Source organism: Formica exsecta, unplaced genomic scaffold (genome assembly GCF_003651465.1).
Source record: "Formica exsecta isolate Colony F162 unplaced genomic scaffold, ASM365146v1 scaffold38, whole genome shotgun sequence".
Taxonomy (NCBI): Eukaryota; Metazoa; Arthropoda; class Insecta; order Hymenoptera; family Formicidae; genus Formica; species Formica exsecta.
Window position 1 is genome coordinate 1,885,649 of NW_021851042.1, and position 22,626 is coordinate 1,908,274.

Consider the following 22,626-nt stretch of genomic DNA (forward strand, 5'->3'; position numbering starts at 1 on the left):
CAGGATCTTTGCGTACAGTTCACTCACATGGATGACAGGATCAGCTGACCGTTTGGAAAAGAAAGGACATGCAAGAGTGATCTAGCATAACCGAGTTTTGCCATATGTATAGAGAGAACTTTGCTATTACTAAGCTGGTTCACTTGTAATGATTTTATAATATTTCTTTTGTATATATGGTATACTGTTACGTATCTATCTTATTAATTGAGAGACAAAAAAAAATATAGTTGACTTGTCCTTGTTAGATTAATAGAATAGTGGTTCTTTGATTCCTAGATAATTTTGAGTTATTTAATTATTAAATAGAGTAGTTTCTAAAAAAAAAAATGGTAAAAAAATGCGTTTTTAATAGAAAAAAAAACCATATAAGATTATTTGACATATGTTTATGTATGCGTAGCTCATTTTTTAAGTTTGTCTTTTGTACTTTTCTGTTTTCTTCTTTCCGGTTTCTTAATTGCAAATGTAGCTTCGTATTTTTGTTTTTGTATATTAACAATTGTTGTTTAACTTATTTAATCCTAAAATTTTCAATTCTCTTATTCCGATTCATACTTATCTCATTTCAGGAAACGAAGCTGCTGGTCGAGATGCAGTTCTTTTTCCATAGTAATCACAGCTAGCTAACAGTCGAGCACCTGGGGCCTTTTTCATAGATCGGACAATGGCAAGAGAGAGAGCAGCCACGATAATTTCGATTGTGATCCTGGCTGTTGCGTGCCTTCACTCTATCGCCGAAGTCAAGGTCCACGCGGAGGCTGCGTCCTTGAACGAGACCGTGCGTCACGATGACTACACCGTTAAGGAAAACGTGGCACCTCTCTTTCACAAATCTGAAAACAAAACCGATGAATTTGCGTATGATCATCCTCACAAAATGTCCGGGAAGCCAACCAAATTTGATATGGAGTTTCATACGGACGATAAAGAGGATTATCAGATTGAACCATCGAGAATGGCTAATGTCACAGCTAATCCAATTGAAATGAATTCAACGACCAGCCAGTCTCTATCGAATTCGACGGAATGCAGAGAGAAACTCATAGTCTCCTGCATTCGAAAAGACTTCTCGGATTTTCTCGATCGCCTGTCAAGAGTTGACACGTACAACGTAACGGAATCTGTGCAAATAATAAGAAATCCTGAAGCAAATGTCACGTGTAATGATCGAAGGAATAACGACGATACGGATTCGAATCTTCTGGATAAGGTTCATCGCTACGCCAGGACACACGTCATGAAAATACAGCTGAACAAGGATCTGGGCCTTGTTAGCAAAGCCAGGACGTTCTTTGGTTGTGAGTTTCTTGGACTGCTTGCTACTCGTTTTTTGTCACGTGTGTACTAGTGCCGTTACTTTTACCGACACGAAAGATGGATTTTTTGAAATTGCATCGCCGGGCGATCACAATCATTAATCATAATTATTATCATTAATCATTATTCGCATGTTGTGGCGCTCGCCGCGAAGCAATTGCGTAATTTGTAATTGATGCAAAGTGAGAGTAATTGAGCTCTATGAAAAAAGAGAATAAGTAAATTTTGTGATCTTACTTCTCTTTAGTTTCCATCTTTCAATTTTATTCTCAAGGTACATGTTAAATAATAAAATTTTTTTTCTCAAGATTATTGTTTGTACAGAGTTTTCGGGAATGAATAAATGAATTTTTTTTTTAATTATTTGATAAGCGACGAATCTAGTACGCTCGTAGACATAATCTAAGCATAAACAAAATCAGGGTGTCAGAGAGCTTTAATTTTATGAATTGGCTCGAAGACATAATCTAAGCATAAACAAAATCAGGGTGTCAGAGAGCTTTAATTTTATGAATTGGCTTTTTTTTGGAACTAAATAAAGGTTGGGTCAATGCTAATTGGCAGAAACGCGAACTAAACCAGCGATGAAACGGGTATAACAAGGAAAAAAACAAGGCGAATATAACATTGTGCGAGCGGTGAAATTAATTATAATTAACGTGGGGATATTTTTATCCGCACGTAGAGTGTTTCAGCAAAACGCGTGGCACGCGGAGTTGCAGAGGTAGAATGTGAAATGATGCTGATTGCGCAGCATGGCTTTCAGGGCTAACCGCAGGGCTTTAACAAGCTGGTACTTTTGCTTTCAGCCGTCTTTCAGGGAAAGCTTTTTAACAGGATTCGGACTTGGTTTTCTAGCGTTCGGTCTGAAGAAACTATTGCTACCCCTGATCTTTGGCGTGCAGATAATTAAGAGTGTGTTACTCGCCCTCTTCCTACCGAGTATTATCGGCAGTATTGGTAATATTGTTGGGAAAGGTACGTATCTTTTTGCGTGCAGTTTATAAATTAAATTGTAAGAGTAGAGATATTTTGAAATAATTAGTAATAAGTGACATGGCCATCTATTATCAATTAAAATATGCTATAAGTATCTGCAATATGTGGTAAGTAATACAAATAAATCGAAATCTAATTTAATTAACATCGAAATCCACGTACGAGATTATTTAACATTAAACAAAAAATTAATAGATTCTTTGCCTATTATTAATAGGCAATATTAAAATTTCAGAGAGATATAATACTCTTGTGAATATATGTAAATTAATTTTAAATGAACTTAATAGAATTGTCTTAATAGAATTGTATCTTGAAATTTGGAAGATCAGTAAAGTTAATGTTAGAAAGTCAAAAGTAGCGAGATAATACGGCAATGAAATCTTTATTCAGAAGGAACGGTTTATCTTTTCTTCTTAAGGAATGTTGCTGTGTGGAATTCGCATAGTAACACACATTAATATTAATTCAGAAAGTGTTTATCATTAACTAAGTATTATACAAATGTGTGTTATGCTGAAATTACAGGTGTTTCCTCCTTTGCGCAATCGTCGCATACCGCGCCCATAGCACCCGAGGAAAATTTCGAGTTCAAGGATAACACTGACCTGTACAACGACGACTATCTGACGCGACAACCCTTAGGAACGTTACCAGCATCCGCCATGTATGATGAGAGCATGATGCAAACGCAGAAAAGCCCGGATATTGCGTCTCGCTATGCATTTGTCGATACAAAAGTATCTCACGCAAATGCGCTTTCGGATCGTTATTACACGCGACACGTGGCTTCACACGGACTTTCTAAAAAACAGGACTTTAAGGTGAGCTTTTTGAATATGCAATAATACAATTATTCTCTTTCTCTTTCTCTCTTTTTGAAAAAATCTTACATTGTTAAAAATATTATTAGGTAAATGATGCATTCTATTACACAATTTCTTGGATTCTAATAGCAATAACGCGTCTCTCTTCATATATTTAACACAAATTTAAATATAAAGGACGAATAAGTATCGGGATTTTGTAATTAATATTTGGTAAAATCTAATTCTCTTATTAAACGTTTCTTTTTAAATTATATTTACTAGAAAAAATACATTTTATTTTGTACATATTGCTATCGCATTATCAGTCGCTCACTCTTAGGAAGAACTTTTTATCGATATTTGCATAATAAACTAGGTAAGTATGCCATAACAATACATTTTCGTCTTCTTTTTCTACTCGACCGTTTCCTCACATTATCAACGATTAGCGCGATGCTATGCCTTCCACTTTTGACACTCTCGCCTATTGAGATTCACGCGACCCACTTCCTTACTGACTTCATTCCAACTTGTTCGACAAGTGCGGCGCCTAGCTTGCGTGTAATAGATACGGCGATCATCGAATGACCACACATTGATTATTGGTGGCAGGTCTTCCACGAGATCCCGACGAGCTCCCTGCTCCTGACGAACTACGACCCGTTTTACTCACCTCTGTTATCGCGTCTCGACGCCGTGTTCTCCCGTCTCGGCCACAACACAGAAGGCTGCAGGGAATACGCGGTGTGCGCGATGTACCGGAATCCGGCACGATACGCACCCTACTCGAACCTGGTCTCTGCCCAGCTGTCCAGGGAGTTGAACGAGCTGAGGAAACCCAGCAGCGACAATCCCGACGTTCTGCGCTTCTTCAGGTACATGAAGGCCGCCAAGGACGGCCAGGATGGCGTCAAGTGCGAAGAGATCTATGCCGGTTGTGCGCATGGTCGCGAGGATCAGACCGCGAAGCAAAATCAAGCGATGTTGGCGACGTATCAAGACATCAACAAGCTCGTTCAGGCCAGAAAGATCTAAAAAAACATATTTTGTTTATTAGTAATTGCTATCAATTGCGAATGCGATAAAGGAAGAAGATGCGTCTCGAACTTAGAGCTTTAGAAACAGTCGTCTGTATAATTTTGATCGAATTTAGTGCAGTTGTTAAAAAGTTCAGCGTCTGCTTTTAATTCGTTCGCAGATTTTGTACGTATGTAAAGTTGATAGATATTCTCTCTCTTAGTGGCGGATCATAGACAAAGCGCTCATCTGAAGCCTCAAGACGCAAAGATACGATTTTCATTTTCGACAAAATTTATTAATTTTTCGATTTTATTAATTTTAGACATTAAGAATAGTATTTAACGTTCTTTGAAACTTCCTCGGGGTTTTAGATTTTGATAAGAGTTTAGATAAGAGGACTTGAAATCGATTTGCGCTTGGGGCTCTTGAGGCAGTCTTAATCCAACATTATTAAAGCCTTCAATTTCTATAACTAAACAAACTCTTAATGTATCGTATACACATAGTTTCCTAAGTATCGTTTGTGCTAAATAAGTACTTGTTTGATTTCCGATACAGTCAATTAAGTGACGCACGTAAATCTTTGAAAATTGAGAACTTTTAATAATTATTTATGAAAACTCACAGAAATGATTAAGATGTTATAAATCGTTAGCATAAAAATTTGTTAAAAATTATTCTGACATATTTATTTTATCTTCTGCTATTGCTTTCTTACTATGTTAACTAAATTCTGTTTTTAAAACACGTTTAATCAAGGCTACAACCGTTTACTTAATAAACAATAGTAAAATTATCGTAAGTACGGTGAAAGAAAGCGCATTGAATAAGAGAGATCACGTATACATATGTAATCCTTAAGAAAGCCGGTCATGCATAATTGTGAACAATTAATAATTAACATTGGTATTATTTTCTAAGCATTTTTAAAAGTGGAAACTGTGTTGATACAATGAAAGAGCACTTTTACGTAACGTTCAGCTTTGGATTACGGGAGAAGTACATCAATCTATACTTCTCACGTTGCAAAGCGACATAATAATTGAAGTGTGATCTGATTATAATTTTAATATGGGAATATAGTTAGAGAGAAATGTATCTTTTTTATAAGAGAGTTTCTTCAGGGGATTGATATGCAATTAGGTTACAGTACACTTTCAGTGAATGTATCTTGCATAAAGTTCTTGAATCTCTAAAAAGAACTATAATCTATTTCGTTAAAAAGAGTTATTTGCACAAATGAGAAAATAATTGGTTAAGACTTTAATGACGTAAATGAATTATTATCCCAAATGTGTAGATATAACGCGCGTAGCATTAAAATAATTGTATTTAATTTAATTTATTTATTGAGTACTATATCGAGTAGACATGAGATTTAATTTTGCGATAAACGATTGTGACTTTGGATATTATTTATTTAATGACGTAAATATGAAGATACTAATTTATATTCAATTTGAGCGATATGTCGCCCAAAGCGTACATATGTATTTAGATTAATCTAATGTTATTAAAAACTTGCGCGATTATACCATTACTTTTTCATAATATATTTATAAATTAATACATAAAGAATGTCAAAAAAGACATTTGACATCAGTCATATAGTAAGACTATGAAATGCGTTACAGTTTTCAATATAATTATGTTTATATAATTAAAATTCTATTTAAAATAGGTAAAAAACGGTAAGAACAAAAGAGAGTATTTTGTTTTATTAAAAATGCAAATTGTAATAATTCACTCTTAAGAAAAGCGTATAAAGATGAGGAAAGTTGATTGCTCGAAAATACTGAAATTTATTTTATTATCTCTTTTCCATGATATCTATTAAGTATCGCGATATGCATTATGTATTATTTCATATCAATGCAAATCTGTCATTGAGCGAAGATTGTATAATTTGACAGTTTTAATTGAAATTGAAGAAGAACGAAAACAATTGTAATATTCAACTCGAGCAATAATCTATTGAAAGACTGTCATCGGAAAGATTGTATTTTGGTAGCTTTTTTAGTAAGTATGCGCGGCGTGTTGCTTTCGTCGGTAAGCACTCGACGGTAAAGTCCGTTTGTGACGTGTTGCTTTCGTCATTGATGAAATGCAAAATATACAGATTGCTCAAACACAACTACTAGAAATAATGTTTCCAAAAAATGAAGATGTTACTTGAACGAAACAGGTATTATGATTGATAAGCAATCGAAAATAAAATAAAATCTATTAGAAACGCTTGTAGAAAAAAACTTGGTGAAGGTTTGAAAAATAAGAGAAATGTTACTAAAAATGGTCTTACGATTAAAAGCTTCTTGTACATTCAATTAAATAAAAATTATTTAAAAAATATTATTCTCTCTCTTAACATAAAAAAATTGTTATAATAAAACTTTTAATCATTATACATGTGAATAATAAAGCAGATAACTAAAATAATTGCTGAAATATATGAATGGCAGCCACGTAACGCACATATGCTAATCTCATAAAAACAATATATTAATCAATGTGAAATCTTTTGTAAAAGATGAAATTGTGTAACATCAAATGGGCGGCGTATCACAAAAGCAATAAATGTTATATTATATGTATAACAAAGTGAGTTTTATGACACGAGAATCATATTATGAGATGATAGAAGAAAGAATGGCGATGAAGCAAGAATGACTTTCTGATTTGGCGATGACGCACCTTAGGTTGTAACCTGGAGATGAAAGTACATTGACTTCCTCTCTCTTACAGTGACGCACTTTCCGTCTCCGTTCCTTAAAACTATCTAGTTCCGGTTATAATTCCAGGCACCACTTTCACTTTCGATTTTTGTAGATGTTCCTGCTCGCCGTTCTGGGAACGACTTGCGGATCCTTCCCCCTCTCGAAGAACAAGGTGGTCCATACAGGTAAATATAAAGATGATGCGTGGGTTAGGGCATCACATGGCAGTTGGATAAGACAGTATCCAGTACGTATTGACGTGCACAGTTTATTCGTTATTTAGAACGCCTAGTATTCCGATTAATGAAATTTACGCTCTACTTATCACAGAGAGGTAAGTTATACATACTTTACATTTTAAAAATAAATTTTCTATTACTTTTATAATTAATCATTTTTCTGTAGTTTATTTCGTTTATTTATATTGTCTTTCAAATTTATTTTACTAATTTGCATTTTATTCATACTTTATTCATTTATTATTTCTCTATAAGCTTTTAATCTACTCATAATGGTTCATCTAAAAGAAATACACTGATATTACAGTTTCTCACAGTTTTATAGAATAACAATTCACTTTGCAATTTTACAAATCACAAAAATGTGATTATAAGGTATACATTACTATTATTATTCAAGTGGAATGCGCGCGTGATCAGAATTTAGAATCGAAAAGCGGGCTCTTCTCTTATTCTTTAACTCTGATTGGTGCGCTAATCTAACGGCACTTGGTGAACCAGCACGTCGACTGCCAACAGTCGATCTCGCAGACGTTCGAGTGCTGTTCGAGGATCACCACGAGCGTGTTTTTTGATAAAGATGTCGTGTAGCGAGTGTCGATTATTTGATAGTTTGGTAAGAAATTAAATCGTATTTAAATTGTTTATATTAAAGGAACAAATATATGTGAATTGTATGTGATCATTGCTATATTCCGTGCTTAGTGATAACACAAAATTAATTATGTATACATATGTAAACATGTAAAATATTTTAATATGTTTTATTATAAAATTAAAATAAAATTCCATTATTAGAAAAATAATAAAGAATATAAAATAATTTGGTAATAACAAAATTAGCAATTTAATATAGTTTATATGTCACTTCTCAGAAATGAATAAACATTCTCTGATTAATACTAGATATTGATCATTACGTTGATATCATATGCGTGATGATATTGTGTGTCTTTCAATGTATGTATTTTTTTTGTAAAACGAACTGATAAAAACGCGTGATTACAGGTGGAATAATTAGAAGAGCAGAATGCAACTGCAGCGGTTGTTGGTAATTCTAGGAGTTCTTTTAGTATTGTCCTTGCTGGTATGCTGTCAATCTGCTAGCAAAGTTACATTTCAAGATGGCATTTCTGAACAACAAGCAAAAAAGCAAGGTATGACATTTTATTTTTCAATATATATGCGCGCGTGTAAATATATATATATATAAATTTTATTTGCATATACTTAATGTGTTGAATATAAATAAAATGTTTCCATAAATAAGCATTTTTTATGTTTTACACATTACGCAACTCAAATAAATAAAACGCTATATTTTTACAATATTAAGTCATAAAAGATATAATTTATTTAACTTATTAAAAAAACCAATATTATTTAGTTCAAGATTGTAACATTTAATTTAAAATAAAGACAATAATTATATATATCAATAGAAAATAAAGTTAAATAATATATGTTTATAATTTCAGAAAATTTTGAAGAAACTTCATCGCAACAGAGAGGATTTAATCCTGTTCAACATGTAGAAGATCTATTCCATTATATCGGTCTTGGAACTGGGCGAAATGTCGATCCATACTTGGCAAAAGTTAATGAACGTTGTATAACCGGCGATTTAGCTGAATGTTTCAAATCTCAAGCGTTAAATTATTTTTCGGACTTCTTCGATCATGCCGAATATTCTTTAAGTGATTATGTCCGAGTTAAACGAATGTCTGATCGAGTGGTAACGGAAATAAATCATCAGCCATACGAATATTCTAACGAACCTAGGTATGTTATTATTTTCATAGATATAGACAGAGATAGATGAAAAAAATAAGAAAAGTATATATATATAATTGTATATATTGTATATATTGTATACATTGTATATAGGTAAGTATATAAAGATGTTTATATATTTAAGAAATATGCAAATAATTTTCTTAAATATGATTATTTATCACATTGGAATATTATGAATTATATTGATGAAATATAGACACTACTATTTTTTTCTTAATTAAAAATAGAATATATTCAACAGATCTAGTGAAACAGAATGGGATCAAATGATCAACTTTGTAAAAAGGAAGGTGGAAAGATTTGTCAAGACAATGTCCTTTGAATTGACTATACCTGATACAGAGACTGGTCGCAATGGTTCATATGAGCCAAGATTTCTAGATGAAATTGCTGATGAGATCGATACACTTGAGAATAAGAAGGATACATTATTTTGTAAGTATTTGAAATATTATATAACACAAAAGGAAGTTTTTCCAATATTTAAAAAAGTGATAAAATATTAAGAGTATAACATATACTTGTGCAATATTTGCTTGTACATTTTTATTTTTGTACAATTTAAATAATTTATTAGAAAATCTATTTAAAGTAAAGTTATTAATGTTCATTAGTTTATATTTCATTATTATGGCAGTCTTATATCTATATTTTTAACCACACATTTATGTATAGTACGCTACAAATATCTGTGCGTATCATAATCAATTAATTTCTTTTTTCATTTATTACATAAGATTAATGTAAATAGTATTCTTTTCCATATTTGGAAATTAATTCTAAAATTTATATATTATGTTATTATTTAAAAAGTGATATCTCTAAAAAATCTTAAAAATCTTAAAAATCTCAAAAGAAATGTTTTTATTTAGATTTGCTTGACATAATTTTTTTCGAAAAATAATCAATATTAAATTAGTTTTACTAAATTTACTAATTTACTAATTTCTAATTTATATTTATTATTTATTAAGATAGATTTTATATTTGTTTTAGCTCGTCATCAATTCAGGAAGCTTTTAATACCGGTTTTGCTTGTTTTAAAGCTTTTCAAATTAAAGATACTACTCTTCTTGCCTTTGATTTTGGGATTAGCTTCGTTTAAGAAGTTCCTTGGATTCCTGGCAATCGTCATACCTGGTCTAATAGGTTTCTTTAAACTTTACAAACCGTACCAAAGTTATTACCCGCCAGTTTATACCAAAAACGGCATTGCGCACCCTCATTACGGAGTACAACCGGATATTGATTATCAAGGTCATTATGGAAATGCAGAATCTTATGGTCAAGATTTGGCATACCGTGGATATCAACATTATAAATCATAAATAATTGACTTATTTATCAGAAAGCAGATAATAATTAAATTAAAAGCCGAATTTTTATACAGTTATAAAAGTTATTTATAAATACGACGATGATTTTAATTATGTTTTTAAGATCATTATCATATTTAAACTACTTATTTTTATATAAGAAAAGCGTACTTTTTATATTTTTATTATATATATTGTATATGTTTGTAAATGAATGAAATATGTTGTATATATAGTTCAAATGTGAATGTATAAGTCTAGGACTGCGTTCCGATATTCACTGCTAGTACTGAAAATATAGTGTACGTGAGATGTAAACTATACGTTTTCAATACTGGCAGTTAATATCGGAACGCAGTCTAAATATTTTTTTGTAAAAAAAAATAAATTTCTCTTTAAAAATAGGCATGTTATCGACTTGGGGTCTATCAAACCTCAAGTAGAAAACCTACTTATGTTACAGTCTGATAGACTCCAAGCACAAAACTTGTATTGTTTTTACCGGTTTATATATGTATGTAATTTTATCACATATAGATTAAAAACTAAAAATATAAATATAAATATATTCCCATACAGCACAGATCATTGCAATTATATTGCAGCAACATTGCAATGTTGCAAATTGCAATGCAACATTACATTATTATAAAGTATTAAACAATATACCATATTGATGTATTTGCATACAATATATAAGAAAATCAAATGTGGTATGGCAAATCGTGCGCGCGTGACGCGCGCTTGTGTGTTCTAGTAAATAAAAAAAGTCATGATTTATAAAATTTTTTTGTAGTTACTATAAAAACGTTAGTTTGATATAAGATAATATTTACGCTTTAAGATTAAATTATATTTTATAGAGCAAATCTTTACTACTTTAATTAACAAATTAATTATTAATTGGATATTTTAAAAGACTTTGAATATGCAACAATACATAAAAGGTCACACTTTACCGATTTAATCACCACTTAGATATGTTGTAAGGGGGAGTGTTCTGAATAATTCCCCGCAAGAATCAAGCAGCGGACGGCATTGGTTTAGAAGATATAACAAATTAAAGTTTGACATTAAAATTTGTGTATTTTGTAATAATTTGTTATTTTTTTATTGAAAAAGGCTGTTTACAACATTTACGCGAGGGGCTCTGCCCTTCCCCCGCCCACGCATTCAATAAATAACATTTTTCAAGACAAGACTCAGAAATGTAGTCGATGTAGTTATGTTGAAAGCTGTTAACAAACTGCGAGAAATAGGTGAAACCGATTATTGATAAAATATCTATGACCATATATCTATCCCGTAAATGTAAACAAACACTTTTCCCATGTCTACTCTACAACAAATACAACGTACACAAACTTCACTTTTTTTAATGTTACTTTATAACATCTGAAAAAAAGCATTAAAATAGTGAAATTTTAATTTGTTATATCTCCTAAATCAATACCGTTTGCCACTTGATTTTTGCGGGGAATTACTCAGAACACTCCTTCCTAACAGCTTTCAACATATCTAAGTGGTGATTAAATCGGTAAAGTGTAACCTTTCATGCATATTTATCCAACAATATCAAACTCATAAATCTCAAAAAGTATTAAATTTATTAATTTTTAACGTAGCTGATCCGGTCCAGTTTTTTCTTAATATGTTAAATCAATCTAATCTATTTTAAATGTTATTCCATCTAATTTGTGTGTGTATTTTGACCTATCTATTTTAAGGCAACGGATCTATCTACAATCTACATCTATAATCTCTACAAATCCGTTACCTTAAAATAAAATAAAAATTTGTCATTCACCGACCAATGCGCAGCAGCAAAGTTGATGACATTAAAGCTATTTTGATTTGTAACATAAAATCTAAATTACAAAGAAGCGTCCAAAATAATTAATATTTTAAAAAATTATTATTGTACATATATGGCGAGTTTTCTATTTGCATACAATTGATGATACATGAACAGATGCATACAATAATAAGCAGATATACCTATAATGGAATAACTATGTAAATTCTGAAAAAAATTTTTTTTTTAAATAGAGACTTTTACAGAATTTGTATAAAAGTATTTTTCTCTCTAATATTCTCTTTGCTTATATTGTTTAAATAACCAAATCGAATTAATGCGCGTACACGATTTATATAACAACTAATATATAAATTATAAATATTCACCCCAGGATTACTTCGCTGGTACCCGATGTCTCTCCTAAACTTCCTTCTTCTCTCAGGTTGTCAGGGTTGTCATCAGATTAGTTGACTCACATGTTGTACTCGCGACAGTTCATACAGTTCGTATAATTTACTCGCGAAAAATTTATACAACTTATTATGCGCGATACTTTGCACGACACTTCTACACATATAGACATTTTAAACAACACTCTCTAACTCCGCGATCGCAAAGAAATATTTCGTTTTGCGCGAGGCTCGCACTTCAAGTCGATGAGATAACTGGAGCAAAGATTATAAACCGAAAGCAGAAGAAAATGTAATTGATGAATAGGATCGCGACAATAGTCTTGTTCACGACTTTTGTCTCAGAATACATTTAGGTCTTAAATTGATTCAAATCTTTTTAAATATGATTCATTATAATATCATAGCGGCTTATAGATGTCATGATATCGCAGAAATTATGCTAAGTTATTCTAGCCAATTCATCAAACTAAAACATATACATATGTCTTCAAGATGTAAAAAAAAAGGAGGCCGTGGTTGGTAGGCTACATATGAGGACATGATATGGCAATATCATGTGGTATGAGACAAGAAACAAGATGGTACCAAACGACGATGATCTCATCTTGTCCTTATCAGGCAATCAATTGAATTCTAATCAATTCAAACCGAACCGCTTATTGGAACAAAATTGAAATATCATGCGATGAATCATCCGCTGAAACCGACACTCTAATATGCGCTCATTACGTATGAATTATTTGCGATTTGTAAGAATGCTTTTACAGCATTGTGTAAATAGTATACTTAAAATTATCTGATTAAATTATCTCTTCTTAAAACTTAATTGTGATTAAAGATTCAACATTTATAATATTAAACAAATGTATATTCAAAATTATTCTCATTAAATTCTTTCAACTCTTAATAAAATTTATCAAAAAATGGCAGTTAAGAAGATATTTAGTATAGAACACATTTTTTATGTAATTATTTTTTAAATATTTAATCTCTTTATAGTAAAGATACTAAAACAACTACAAAAAAAATAGAACACAGCAATTTTTATAAGAAGTTAATTGTGCACAAAAATTCATTGTATATAATTTCAATTATATATAGTGTCGATCTAAAGTTATAAATGTAAAGAGAATAAACAGTTTTTTAAAGAAAAATTTGTTGTTTGTGTACAATTTCATAAAAGTAAATATATTTATACATATGTTATAAGATTTTAAATAAATTTAAAAGTTATAAACTTTATCGTAATGTACACAATTTTATTATCACGCTATAGCAATAAAGATTTATAAATTTGAGTGATATTATAAGGAATGTATGTTTGCTGCATTTTTTCATATTAACATTTAAAAATACTAGCATCTTTCATTGCATCGGCGATGTCTCGGTTATTGTGTCAAAGTGCACATTAAATCGCGTAAAAATTCTGCGCGTGATATTCCACTGGTTCTCTCTCAGATGCAATATGGGGAACTATCTTATACGGTGAACCGGTCTGATACGATTCTCACTCGCGATCCAGGGAATCGGATAGAACGGACCCGCTGACCAAGTGGCCTCGTTTGTCGAGAAGACCGGAAATCGCCGTTTCGTGTCGATATACGGAAATCAAATTGATAGAAATGCACATCGATCCTAATCCTCCACGTTGTGATATATCAAGAATTGATATTTTTTAAATTGCGGACACACAAAGATGACAATGTATAATACACTGCATGGTTTGTCCAGATTCATTATTTTTTCTGTAAAGCAGAAGATATTGCGATACATCAGTAATAATAATTAAATTTTTCGTAATAATTTGATGTCATATCGTTTGTAAGAAATTGATAAAAGAGAGAATACTATTTTATTAATACTATATAAAAAATATTTTCATGATATCCAAAGAATTTTTGATTTTTTAAGGCGCGATATTTCAAGGCAAGAAGGAGATGTTTTATGAAATAAAAATAATTAATCTTTTTTTTTTATTTGCAATGATCGCGGTAGTGAAAGGAAATACGAATTATGATATATAATGCGATTGTTTGATTCTTTTGATGCTAGAAAGACGCTATAGTATGTGCAAACTAGTGCACTTATAATTATATAAATTTTCATAGATACGCGTAAGTATATATATGACAAATTACTGACTGAGAACACTAATGCTTATCCTAATTATAAACGCAGCGAAAGCGACGTTTACGTCTACGTACAAAAATGTGTTGTTCGACTTTTCGGCTTTTCTATACTTTCTATTAAATTGCCGGAAGCCAATTGCGAAGGATGAGCTTAGAAACTTTCCTAGTATATATTCCTCTTGTATATTTTGTTGACTCAGTTTTTTATAAAAAAACATAACTCGCTCTAACTCTGAGTTTTATACACACACATACATACATATATATAATACATATAATATTATATACATATAAAATATTGTATATATTCTATATTCTATATACATATAATATTGTATATGTATACTAATAAAGTCTCCACTTGTATGTATATACGCACACACATACAACTCAGTTTCGTATATTAAATAATACGACTGTACTGTTATATGCACTAAATAATAATTAATGATGTATCCTATTATTAACACTGTGCTTTCTTTTAATTAAAATCGTATTATCTTTTTCCGCCATCACGCAATCTAAGTTAGTATCACTTATTATGAGTGTGGGATCTAGGCTACGCATATATGCAAATTAATTCAAACAATCCTAAGGCATTTGCGCAGGGTTCTACATTCCACCAAGCTCTATATACTAGATCATACATCTATCACAAATTATTACTGTATTATTTATGTGTTTTTATTACATATATTATTTTAAAATTTTCCCACGAATTAAGCGTTATAAATTTAAAATACAATAAATAAGCAATTTTAAATGACAGCTTTCTAGAGTGATATTAAATGATTTGATGCTGGTCAATGTAGATATATAAGGTGTATTTGCTATTATATCATAGTTACTTTATTTCGACGAGCAGAGTGTACATTCGAAATTATGATTCCGAAATGCATGTTTGAAATTCGACGTAACGGTGCACCAAAAAACGCGCTCTTTCTTACGAGCGCCTTATGATGGTGTGACTCGTGTGAAGAAAGATCGGTGTATATGAGCGAGCTTTCGCGGCTAGGTCGTGATGTTAACCTCTGTACCTATCTACCTACCTATCTATCGCGAAAGTTGCTCTTACGAGAAAACGGGCTCTAGATTCAAGAACGAGAGAGGCGGATATGGTGCATTTTCTCCAATTTCGCCCACGCCTCATTATCTGTCGATTAAGTATCCAATATATTTGAGAGGTGCTTTAGACTATGGCTGCAAATGTATTATAATTGTTTAAATGGTCTTCTTTATAATTCATTTATTTCATAAATTTATTCCATAAAGACGCATTAGAGAAAAATAGCCACTTGAATTTCTTTTTGGTCTTTCTCTTTTCACAATTTTGTAATTATTTTTTTCTAAGTAAATATAATATAAATTTAGGCCGATGAGGAAAATCGTGTGTGAAAATTGCTCCAAAATTTAATATTATATATAAATATCAAATAATTTTGAAATTAAGACAGATTTTGTAGCAAAATATATATATGATATATTTCAGTATATTGAAACTTGACGATTCATTTATTACTACAACAAATCTTTCAGACAAATACAAATCTTTGGAGTTATTTATAATTAATTATAAACAAAATTGTCTGTTAATCGTTATGTTTAGTAGATCTTTATATACCAGCTTCCTACAGAAAGATGAACCTTACTAGACAGATTTGACGAGAAATTATTTTCAATATAAGAACTTAATTATATTTCTTTTGTGCACGTGTGTTAAATTTAAACAACATCGTATGTTAAGAATAATGAAATTATTTAGCAAGTTTACAGTTCACATGAAACTGCAAGAATTAAAGTAAATTAAATCATTTATTTTTCCTAGATTATATATATGTATATATTGTTATTTTCTTTAATTAATTTTTATTATACCCTGTTAGTATATAATATATCTTGTTTATTGTGGATTAGATAATAGTACTATAAGACAACGCGGGAAAGGAAGATCGGTAAAATATTAATGGCACTTACTCGTTGAAAGTTATCACTGAATAGTGTCTAAATAGAATTTAGCATGCGATCAACCGCGAACACATATGACATGCAATTGTGATAAATCACAGTTGACAATATCTTCGTTCATTCGAGAGGCTCTTTGCCTCTCTTTACTTTCTTCGAGACTTTTGTAATGCGCTTTCTACGTGCGCTCTTTGATTTTGTTTTACAATCAAGTGACGTAGATAGAATTACAAGTGAATGTATTAATGAATGGTGAGTAAACGTGGATAGTATTCTGGATAGTATTCGCGCGTCTCGATAAGGATCTGATAGTTCAAACAGTCTGCGTATAACATGTGATTAGTATTGTCTATGTTTAAGTATACGCACCTAAATATCGCGGATTTTCCGATGAACATGAGAATTTCTCTTCGAATCCTTGTCATTTTAGAACAAATGTATGTCCGGTGCATCATCTGCTGCGCGTCATATGTTGCCACAGAAGTATGTTAATTCGGTGTGGCGACCACATCTCACGCGCTCTTATTAACACTTTTGCAACGGTTTTCGCAAAAATTAATTAAATTCGACCGAGGCAATTTAAAGCGCATTTTGCTGGATACTCGTCTACTTCAGTAATCTCCTCGAGCTACAATAACTCGTTTATTCGAGCGCTTTCCCGGCATTATCGGCTTTCCTCTGACATCGTGCCATGATCGAGTCTCATCTCTCTACTCTAAAAGTCCACGAGTGCGTATAGAGACTTGTGAAAATCTGGGCTTAGAGCCGCGATTAATGTGCCGTACGAGTCGCACGTTCGCGTATAAGGTACCGGGGATGGATGGCATGCGTGCTCCACATCCGTGACACGGTTCTCGCGACCAGGCAAGTCGGTAATGGTCCATCAGAACGACAGCGGCTCGCGTGTTTCCGTGCGGTTCGTTCATGAATCGCGCGATGCCGTCTCAACTTACACAAGGACGAGAGTGTGATGAGCCGCTACTCATATGTCGGTGTTTACCTACGACGCGCACACGACGCGTATCATGCACATCGCACTGAGAGCTAGTTTGTGTGTGCACGCAGGTGAACGATACGCGGGTTCTCTCTCCTCCCCCTTGCGGGAGAGATACTGGTGTTGCTGGTGTTGCTCGCTTTGCGCGACAAGCAAAACCAGTTTACGCGCAAAGGACAGAACGCATAGCGTCTATCTTTCAGCTTCCTTCGATGGATTCTCAGGTCAATCCTCTCCTTCGCGCGCGAGATCACGCGTACTACAAGGCAGTCATGCACAATCATGCTATCCCACCATCGCTATTCGGGCCCACCGCGCGTTCCTAGAGCTGTATCAAAGGCAAAAGTGGGCACCACCACCGCTCGTCCCTGTCCCTGACCGTCGCCACCCGCCACATCCGCGCGTCATCGTCTCTTGTAGGGGGCCCCTGTATATTTCCCCACGGGAAGGTGGTGGGTCACCGTGCAATAACATCGTGCACATCCCAGTGTCTATTCTAAGGCGGTGATCTACGTATATAAAGTCGTCGGGGCGAGACGCGGGTTTAGAAGCCTTGTACTACTCGTCGATCTACGTATCGGGATTGACAAGAGAGAAGAGCGCATCAGAAGGGCTCTTACGGTATCGACCAGTTAATCGAGAGAAGGGCCGCAAGTTTTTGCCGCAGCGTGAACATCACATTTCCTTCTCCTCGCGTCCCTGTAGCTTTCGTGGGTTCGGGTCCAGGTGGGTCAATTTATCATTTCCGTTATTCGTGGATCATTGAATGTTGAACTCGATTCGTGCTCGTTCATACGTCGCTCGAAGGCACGCGTATCGACAATTGCATCTTGGCTTACGTATCATCAGCATTTTAGTTGCATCTTACTGTGCGTCAATATTAAATTTTTTTGTAATTTACTCTTATAATTATCATAAATAAAAAAAATTATTATTTTATTTTATTTATTTATAATAATAATAATAAGAATGAATTACAAAAGAATAAAATAATAATTTTTTTTATTTATAATAATTAATAATTATTATAAATAATTAAATTTTATTCTATAAATAAATTTTTTTATTTTTTTATGCATATTAAATTGTTTATAATTGAATTGTAATCGGTATCAAATGTTCAGATATATCCATAAAATATATTTTATTTCTTTCCTTAACTGAATTTATGTTTCAGCAGAAGAGTTATCATGAAGATCCTAGTATTGGCATTATTTTGCCTGGGAGTATGTTTGGCAAATCCTTTGGAGAAAAAGGAGAAGATAAGCGCCATAGAGCAGCAGTCTGTGACGCTAACGGATCGAGCTAAGTACGAAGAGGAACTTCTTCGTAAGCTCAACTCGAAATGCTCCCAAAACGATATTAGTAGTTGCGTGATGTTGAAGTTGGTGACGTATATGAACAAGTTGTTGAAGAAGGCCTCGATCGAGCTCACGGATGACATCGAGATCAGGAAGACGAGCCAAACGTCAGAGGATGTGATCACGTTCGAAGCTGGTAGAAGTAAGGACGATGAGACGCAATTTCTTGATCTCGTCGCAAATAAATTTTACGCCTTCATCAAATCGAGAAGCATCAACTGGAGGATTTTACCCGAGGATGATATTGTTGTGTCCGCGTCGGAGGATGAGACTGGCTCGTTAAATTTGGGTCTATCTATCGAGCGCGCTGACAAACCTATTCAAGACGGTAATTATAATTTTGCATTTTTTCACGAATGTTTTGTCACTGTTTTTTCAGGCAAAATATGCACATTTAGTATTAAAATCAGATGTTTGATAAGCTGCACCGAGCGTACTTAAGGCATAATGAATTTTCTTTATTAAAAATTTGTTTATAGATGAGTCATATATTTTCATAGATTTTAAAAATTCGATATAACTAAATATTTCAAATTTTATTCTAAACAAGTAAAATTTTATTCAAAATTTATTTAAAATATTTGTAAAAAAATGTTATAAATTTAATTTCTCTAAATTTTTTTTATTTTAGTTATTCAGAAATTATTAATTATTTTGCTTCCCTATTAAGAAAAAATTATGCTAGTATTGAATAAAGAATATCACGCTAAATACATCGAACACTCTTTATACCTTACATATTTAAATGACGTGTTAGCTTTAGTCTGGTTTCGATTTTCGCTGTATTCGCGCGAGTAAAGTTATGTCACCGACTGCATAAACAAATAGCTTTCTCCTTTGGTTCATTCATCCGCTTATCACCGAACTTTATTGCTTTTCGCGTGGAAAGTACAATTATGCATGTCGCGCCACTTCTTCGCCCACTGCTTGGCTAATTCATCGAAAGTGACAATGAAGTTATTTTTGTTTCGCCTTTTACAGGACGTGGAAAGAAGAACAACATGGGCCCGTTGATTGCCGCGGCTGTCTTGAAGATGGGCCTCATCGCTGGTCTCGCATTCAAAGCGCTCGCCCTCTTGGTCGGCAAGGCTCTTCTTCTATCGAAAATCGCTCTTCTATTAGCTGGTATCATAGGTCTAAAGAAGCTCTTTTCGCAAGGAAAGCACGTGACTTACGAGGTGGTGGCACATCCTCATCATGACCATGGCCACGGCGATAGCTATTCCAGCGGATGGGGGAGAAGTTTTCATGAACAAACGCCGATCTTTGGACAGTCAGAGGCGCATGAACTGGCTTATTCGGCGCACGTAAAGTAAATAATTTTTATGGTCGAAAAAAAGCCAGTATCCAAGGATCGTCCGAGATCGATGATTGAGATGAGAAGTATGACGTTCTCGGATCCATATTTTTGAGAATTTTCCGTAGAATCACCCCGCATAGTATTTATTTATATTATCCGTTTTAATTTTTTTTCCTTTTTGTCTTTTTTCCTCTTTTTTTATCTCTCTCATCTTCTGCGATCGTTATCGTTGCACCCTCTAACTCTCTTTGCAGTAATAGCAAACATACTCTGTTTATTTATTAAATGTCATGCCCGAATTTTTGGACGACGAACAGCACGACGCATGAATACGCCAATGACGCACAGCGACGCACCTATTTACGGCAACGGCGACGTAAGGACGTCACATTACGGATTACGGATACATAGGCAGGTAAACAAGAGCATCTCCGATGTGTGAAGGACATTACAAGAGTTTTACCTACTTTCGTGACTCTACTTATAGATAATCGCGGATACTGCGAGACTCTCGTCAGTAGGACATTAGATTAACCACGAGTATTATATTCTATTATATTCTTTTCGCTCTTAGTATTTGAATCTGTGATATCTCGAAAATTTAGATCTACATTCACATTACATATTAAATATGATTATCTTACTTTTGGGTTTATAATTTTGCATATTTGGCGCTATAACTGTCTAACCGTTTTACATGTTAAATAGAATTTTTGACAAATTATACTCAGTATCGAATAATTATAAATTAATGCTGAATGTAGAGCTAAATGAATATGAGAATGCACACAGACACACACATAGATACACACATAACGCACGCACGCACGCACGCACACACACACACACACACACACACACACACACACACACACACACACACACACACACACATGTATATTATTTTCTTTATTTTTTTCCTACCAACGCTCGACACACACACACACACACACACACACACATGTATATTATTTTCTTTATTTTTTTCCAATTATTTTAATCTTTTATATATTGTTTTTTAATTATTTATTTTTTATTTACACTTTTATGATAATATTTATTGAGATTGAGTACTCTTTATATTTTTAAATCAAAACTAATTTTTAAACAAATCGCTTTTGACGTTAAATTGTGTTCGATTTTAAGCAAGATGATGTGACACCAAAGACTTAGAAAACCATTTAAGCTTTTCTGATAAGATTTTTGAAAACTTATTATGAAGATTATGTAATTTTATACTGTGATGAATTGTAAAGTATATCTTAAAATTTTATGCGTAAATAATTAGTAAATAGTTATTTAATTAGTGACTCGATAAAATATAATTATGCAGAAATTTTATGTCAATTTGAAGATCGATCAGCTTCCGCGTTATTAACTATGAAATAGAACATGTCTTCAACAGAGAGTCTTGTAGCGATCTGCTTGACGCAATGGACGGACGAGTTTATGTACGAACTTGTAGATAGTTTTTTAACAGAAGGACAGAAAAAAACTCAGACGCACACAATGCCAAAATGACGAAAAATAGCAATATTATATAAGCGCATGTATAACTATGCTTTATTTATATTTATTTTATATGCCTTTTATTTATATTGTGTCCGATTAACAAGACTGCAAAATGTATAATATATACAATATTTTTATATTATTTTTTATATAAACAAATAAATATTTATTATTTTTATAGAACTGCACTTATCTGTCACACTTACAATTATAAAAATATTATAAGCGGATATAATAATTTTACACTTTTTTATCTTTGTTATATATGACAAAAATGTTGTTTTGTACACATCGTTATTATATGTAGAATATTTTTAAAAGGAAAATGGAAACAGGATTTGTTATCTCATTTAAAGAATTATCGAAATAAGATTTTGACATTAAAGCATCTACAATAATAATAATTAATAAGATCTATCGTTTTAAATAAAATTTTTCAGGACGTCTCTTTGTTTCACGTATTTACTATATTAATCCTTTACTATATTAATCCTACCTATAAATACACATTCGTTTTTTCATTTGTCACAACAAAATATGATCATAACTGCTAAGTTTTTATACATATAATATAGTAGAATTAATAACAAATAATTGTGATTTATCGTTGCAATTCCGTAATGCTCTACCATTTTTAAAACTGCAAAAAGAAATATTTGACATTAAATTTAAGATTGCCTCCCATTTTAATCGTGAATGATCAATGTTTCTGGTAAAACAACTTTCGAGTAAACCAAAACGGATATGCTCAACTACACATTGACTAAACATAAGTTTCTACGTACAATACAGCTATGAATAGCTATGAACGATACTACTATGCGGTAAGCATTTTAGTCACGATCGTTAGTTGTGGTCTATTTAAGACATCTTGTAGACCGGATAGGATAAAGCATCATATAGACGTGAGAATAAAAGTTCTCGCGATTTCACATCCAGGCGA

General features: G+C 32.6%; 3 protein-coding genes across 3 annotated transcripts in view; all 3 read left to right on the forward strand.

The window, feature by feature from the left end:
• The window catches only part of LOC115239429, a 26,162-nt gene extending 19,435 nt beyond the window's left edge, over positions 1-6,727 (forward strand). Inside the window, exons 2-5 of the mRNA XM_029813943.1 lie at positions 573-1,301; positions 2,179-2,298; positions 2,848-3,143; positions 3,741-6,727. Coding sequence (XP_029669803.1) covers positions 668-1,301; positions 2,179-2,298; positions 2,848-3,143; positions 3,741-4,163 — 1,473 coding nt within the window. The 5' untranslated portion in view covers positions 573-667 and the 3' untranslated portion in view covers positions 4,164-6,727. The remainder of the gene's footprint in view (positions 1-572; positions 1,302-2,178; positions 2,299-2,847; positions 3,144-3,740) is intronic.
• Positions 6,728-7,628: 901 nt separating this feature from the next.
• On the forward strand, positions 7,629-10,314 carry LOC115239430. The gene is made up of 5 exons (XM_029813944.1): positions 7,629-7,717; positions 8,110-8,258; positions 8,580-8,883; positions 9,140-9,333; positions 9,895-10,314. Exons 2-5 carry the CDS (start codon positions 8,132-8,134, stop codon positions 10,224-10,226), a joined length of 957 nt encoding a protein of 318 aa, XP_029669804.1. The 5' UTR covers positions 7,629-7,717; positions 8,110-8,131; the 3' UTR covers positions 10,227-10,314.
• An 8,386-nt stretch (positions 10,315-18,700) lies between these two features.
• Positions 18,701-21,002, forward strand: LOC115239415. Its single transcript, XM_029813922.1, has 2 exons — positions 18,701-19,199; positions 19,853-21,002. Exons 1-2 carry the CDS (start codon positions 18,701-18,703, stop codon positions 20,185-20,187), a joined length of 834 nt encoding a protein of 277 aa, XP_029669782.1. The 3' UTR covers positions 20,188-21,002.
• The last annotated feature ends 1,624 nt before the right edge of the window (positions 21,003-22,626 follow it).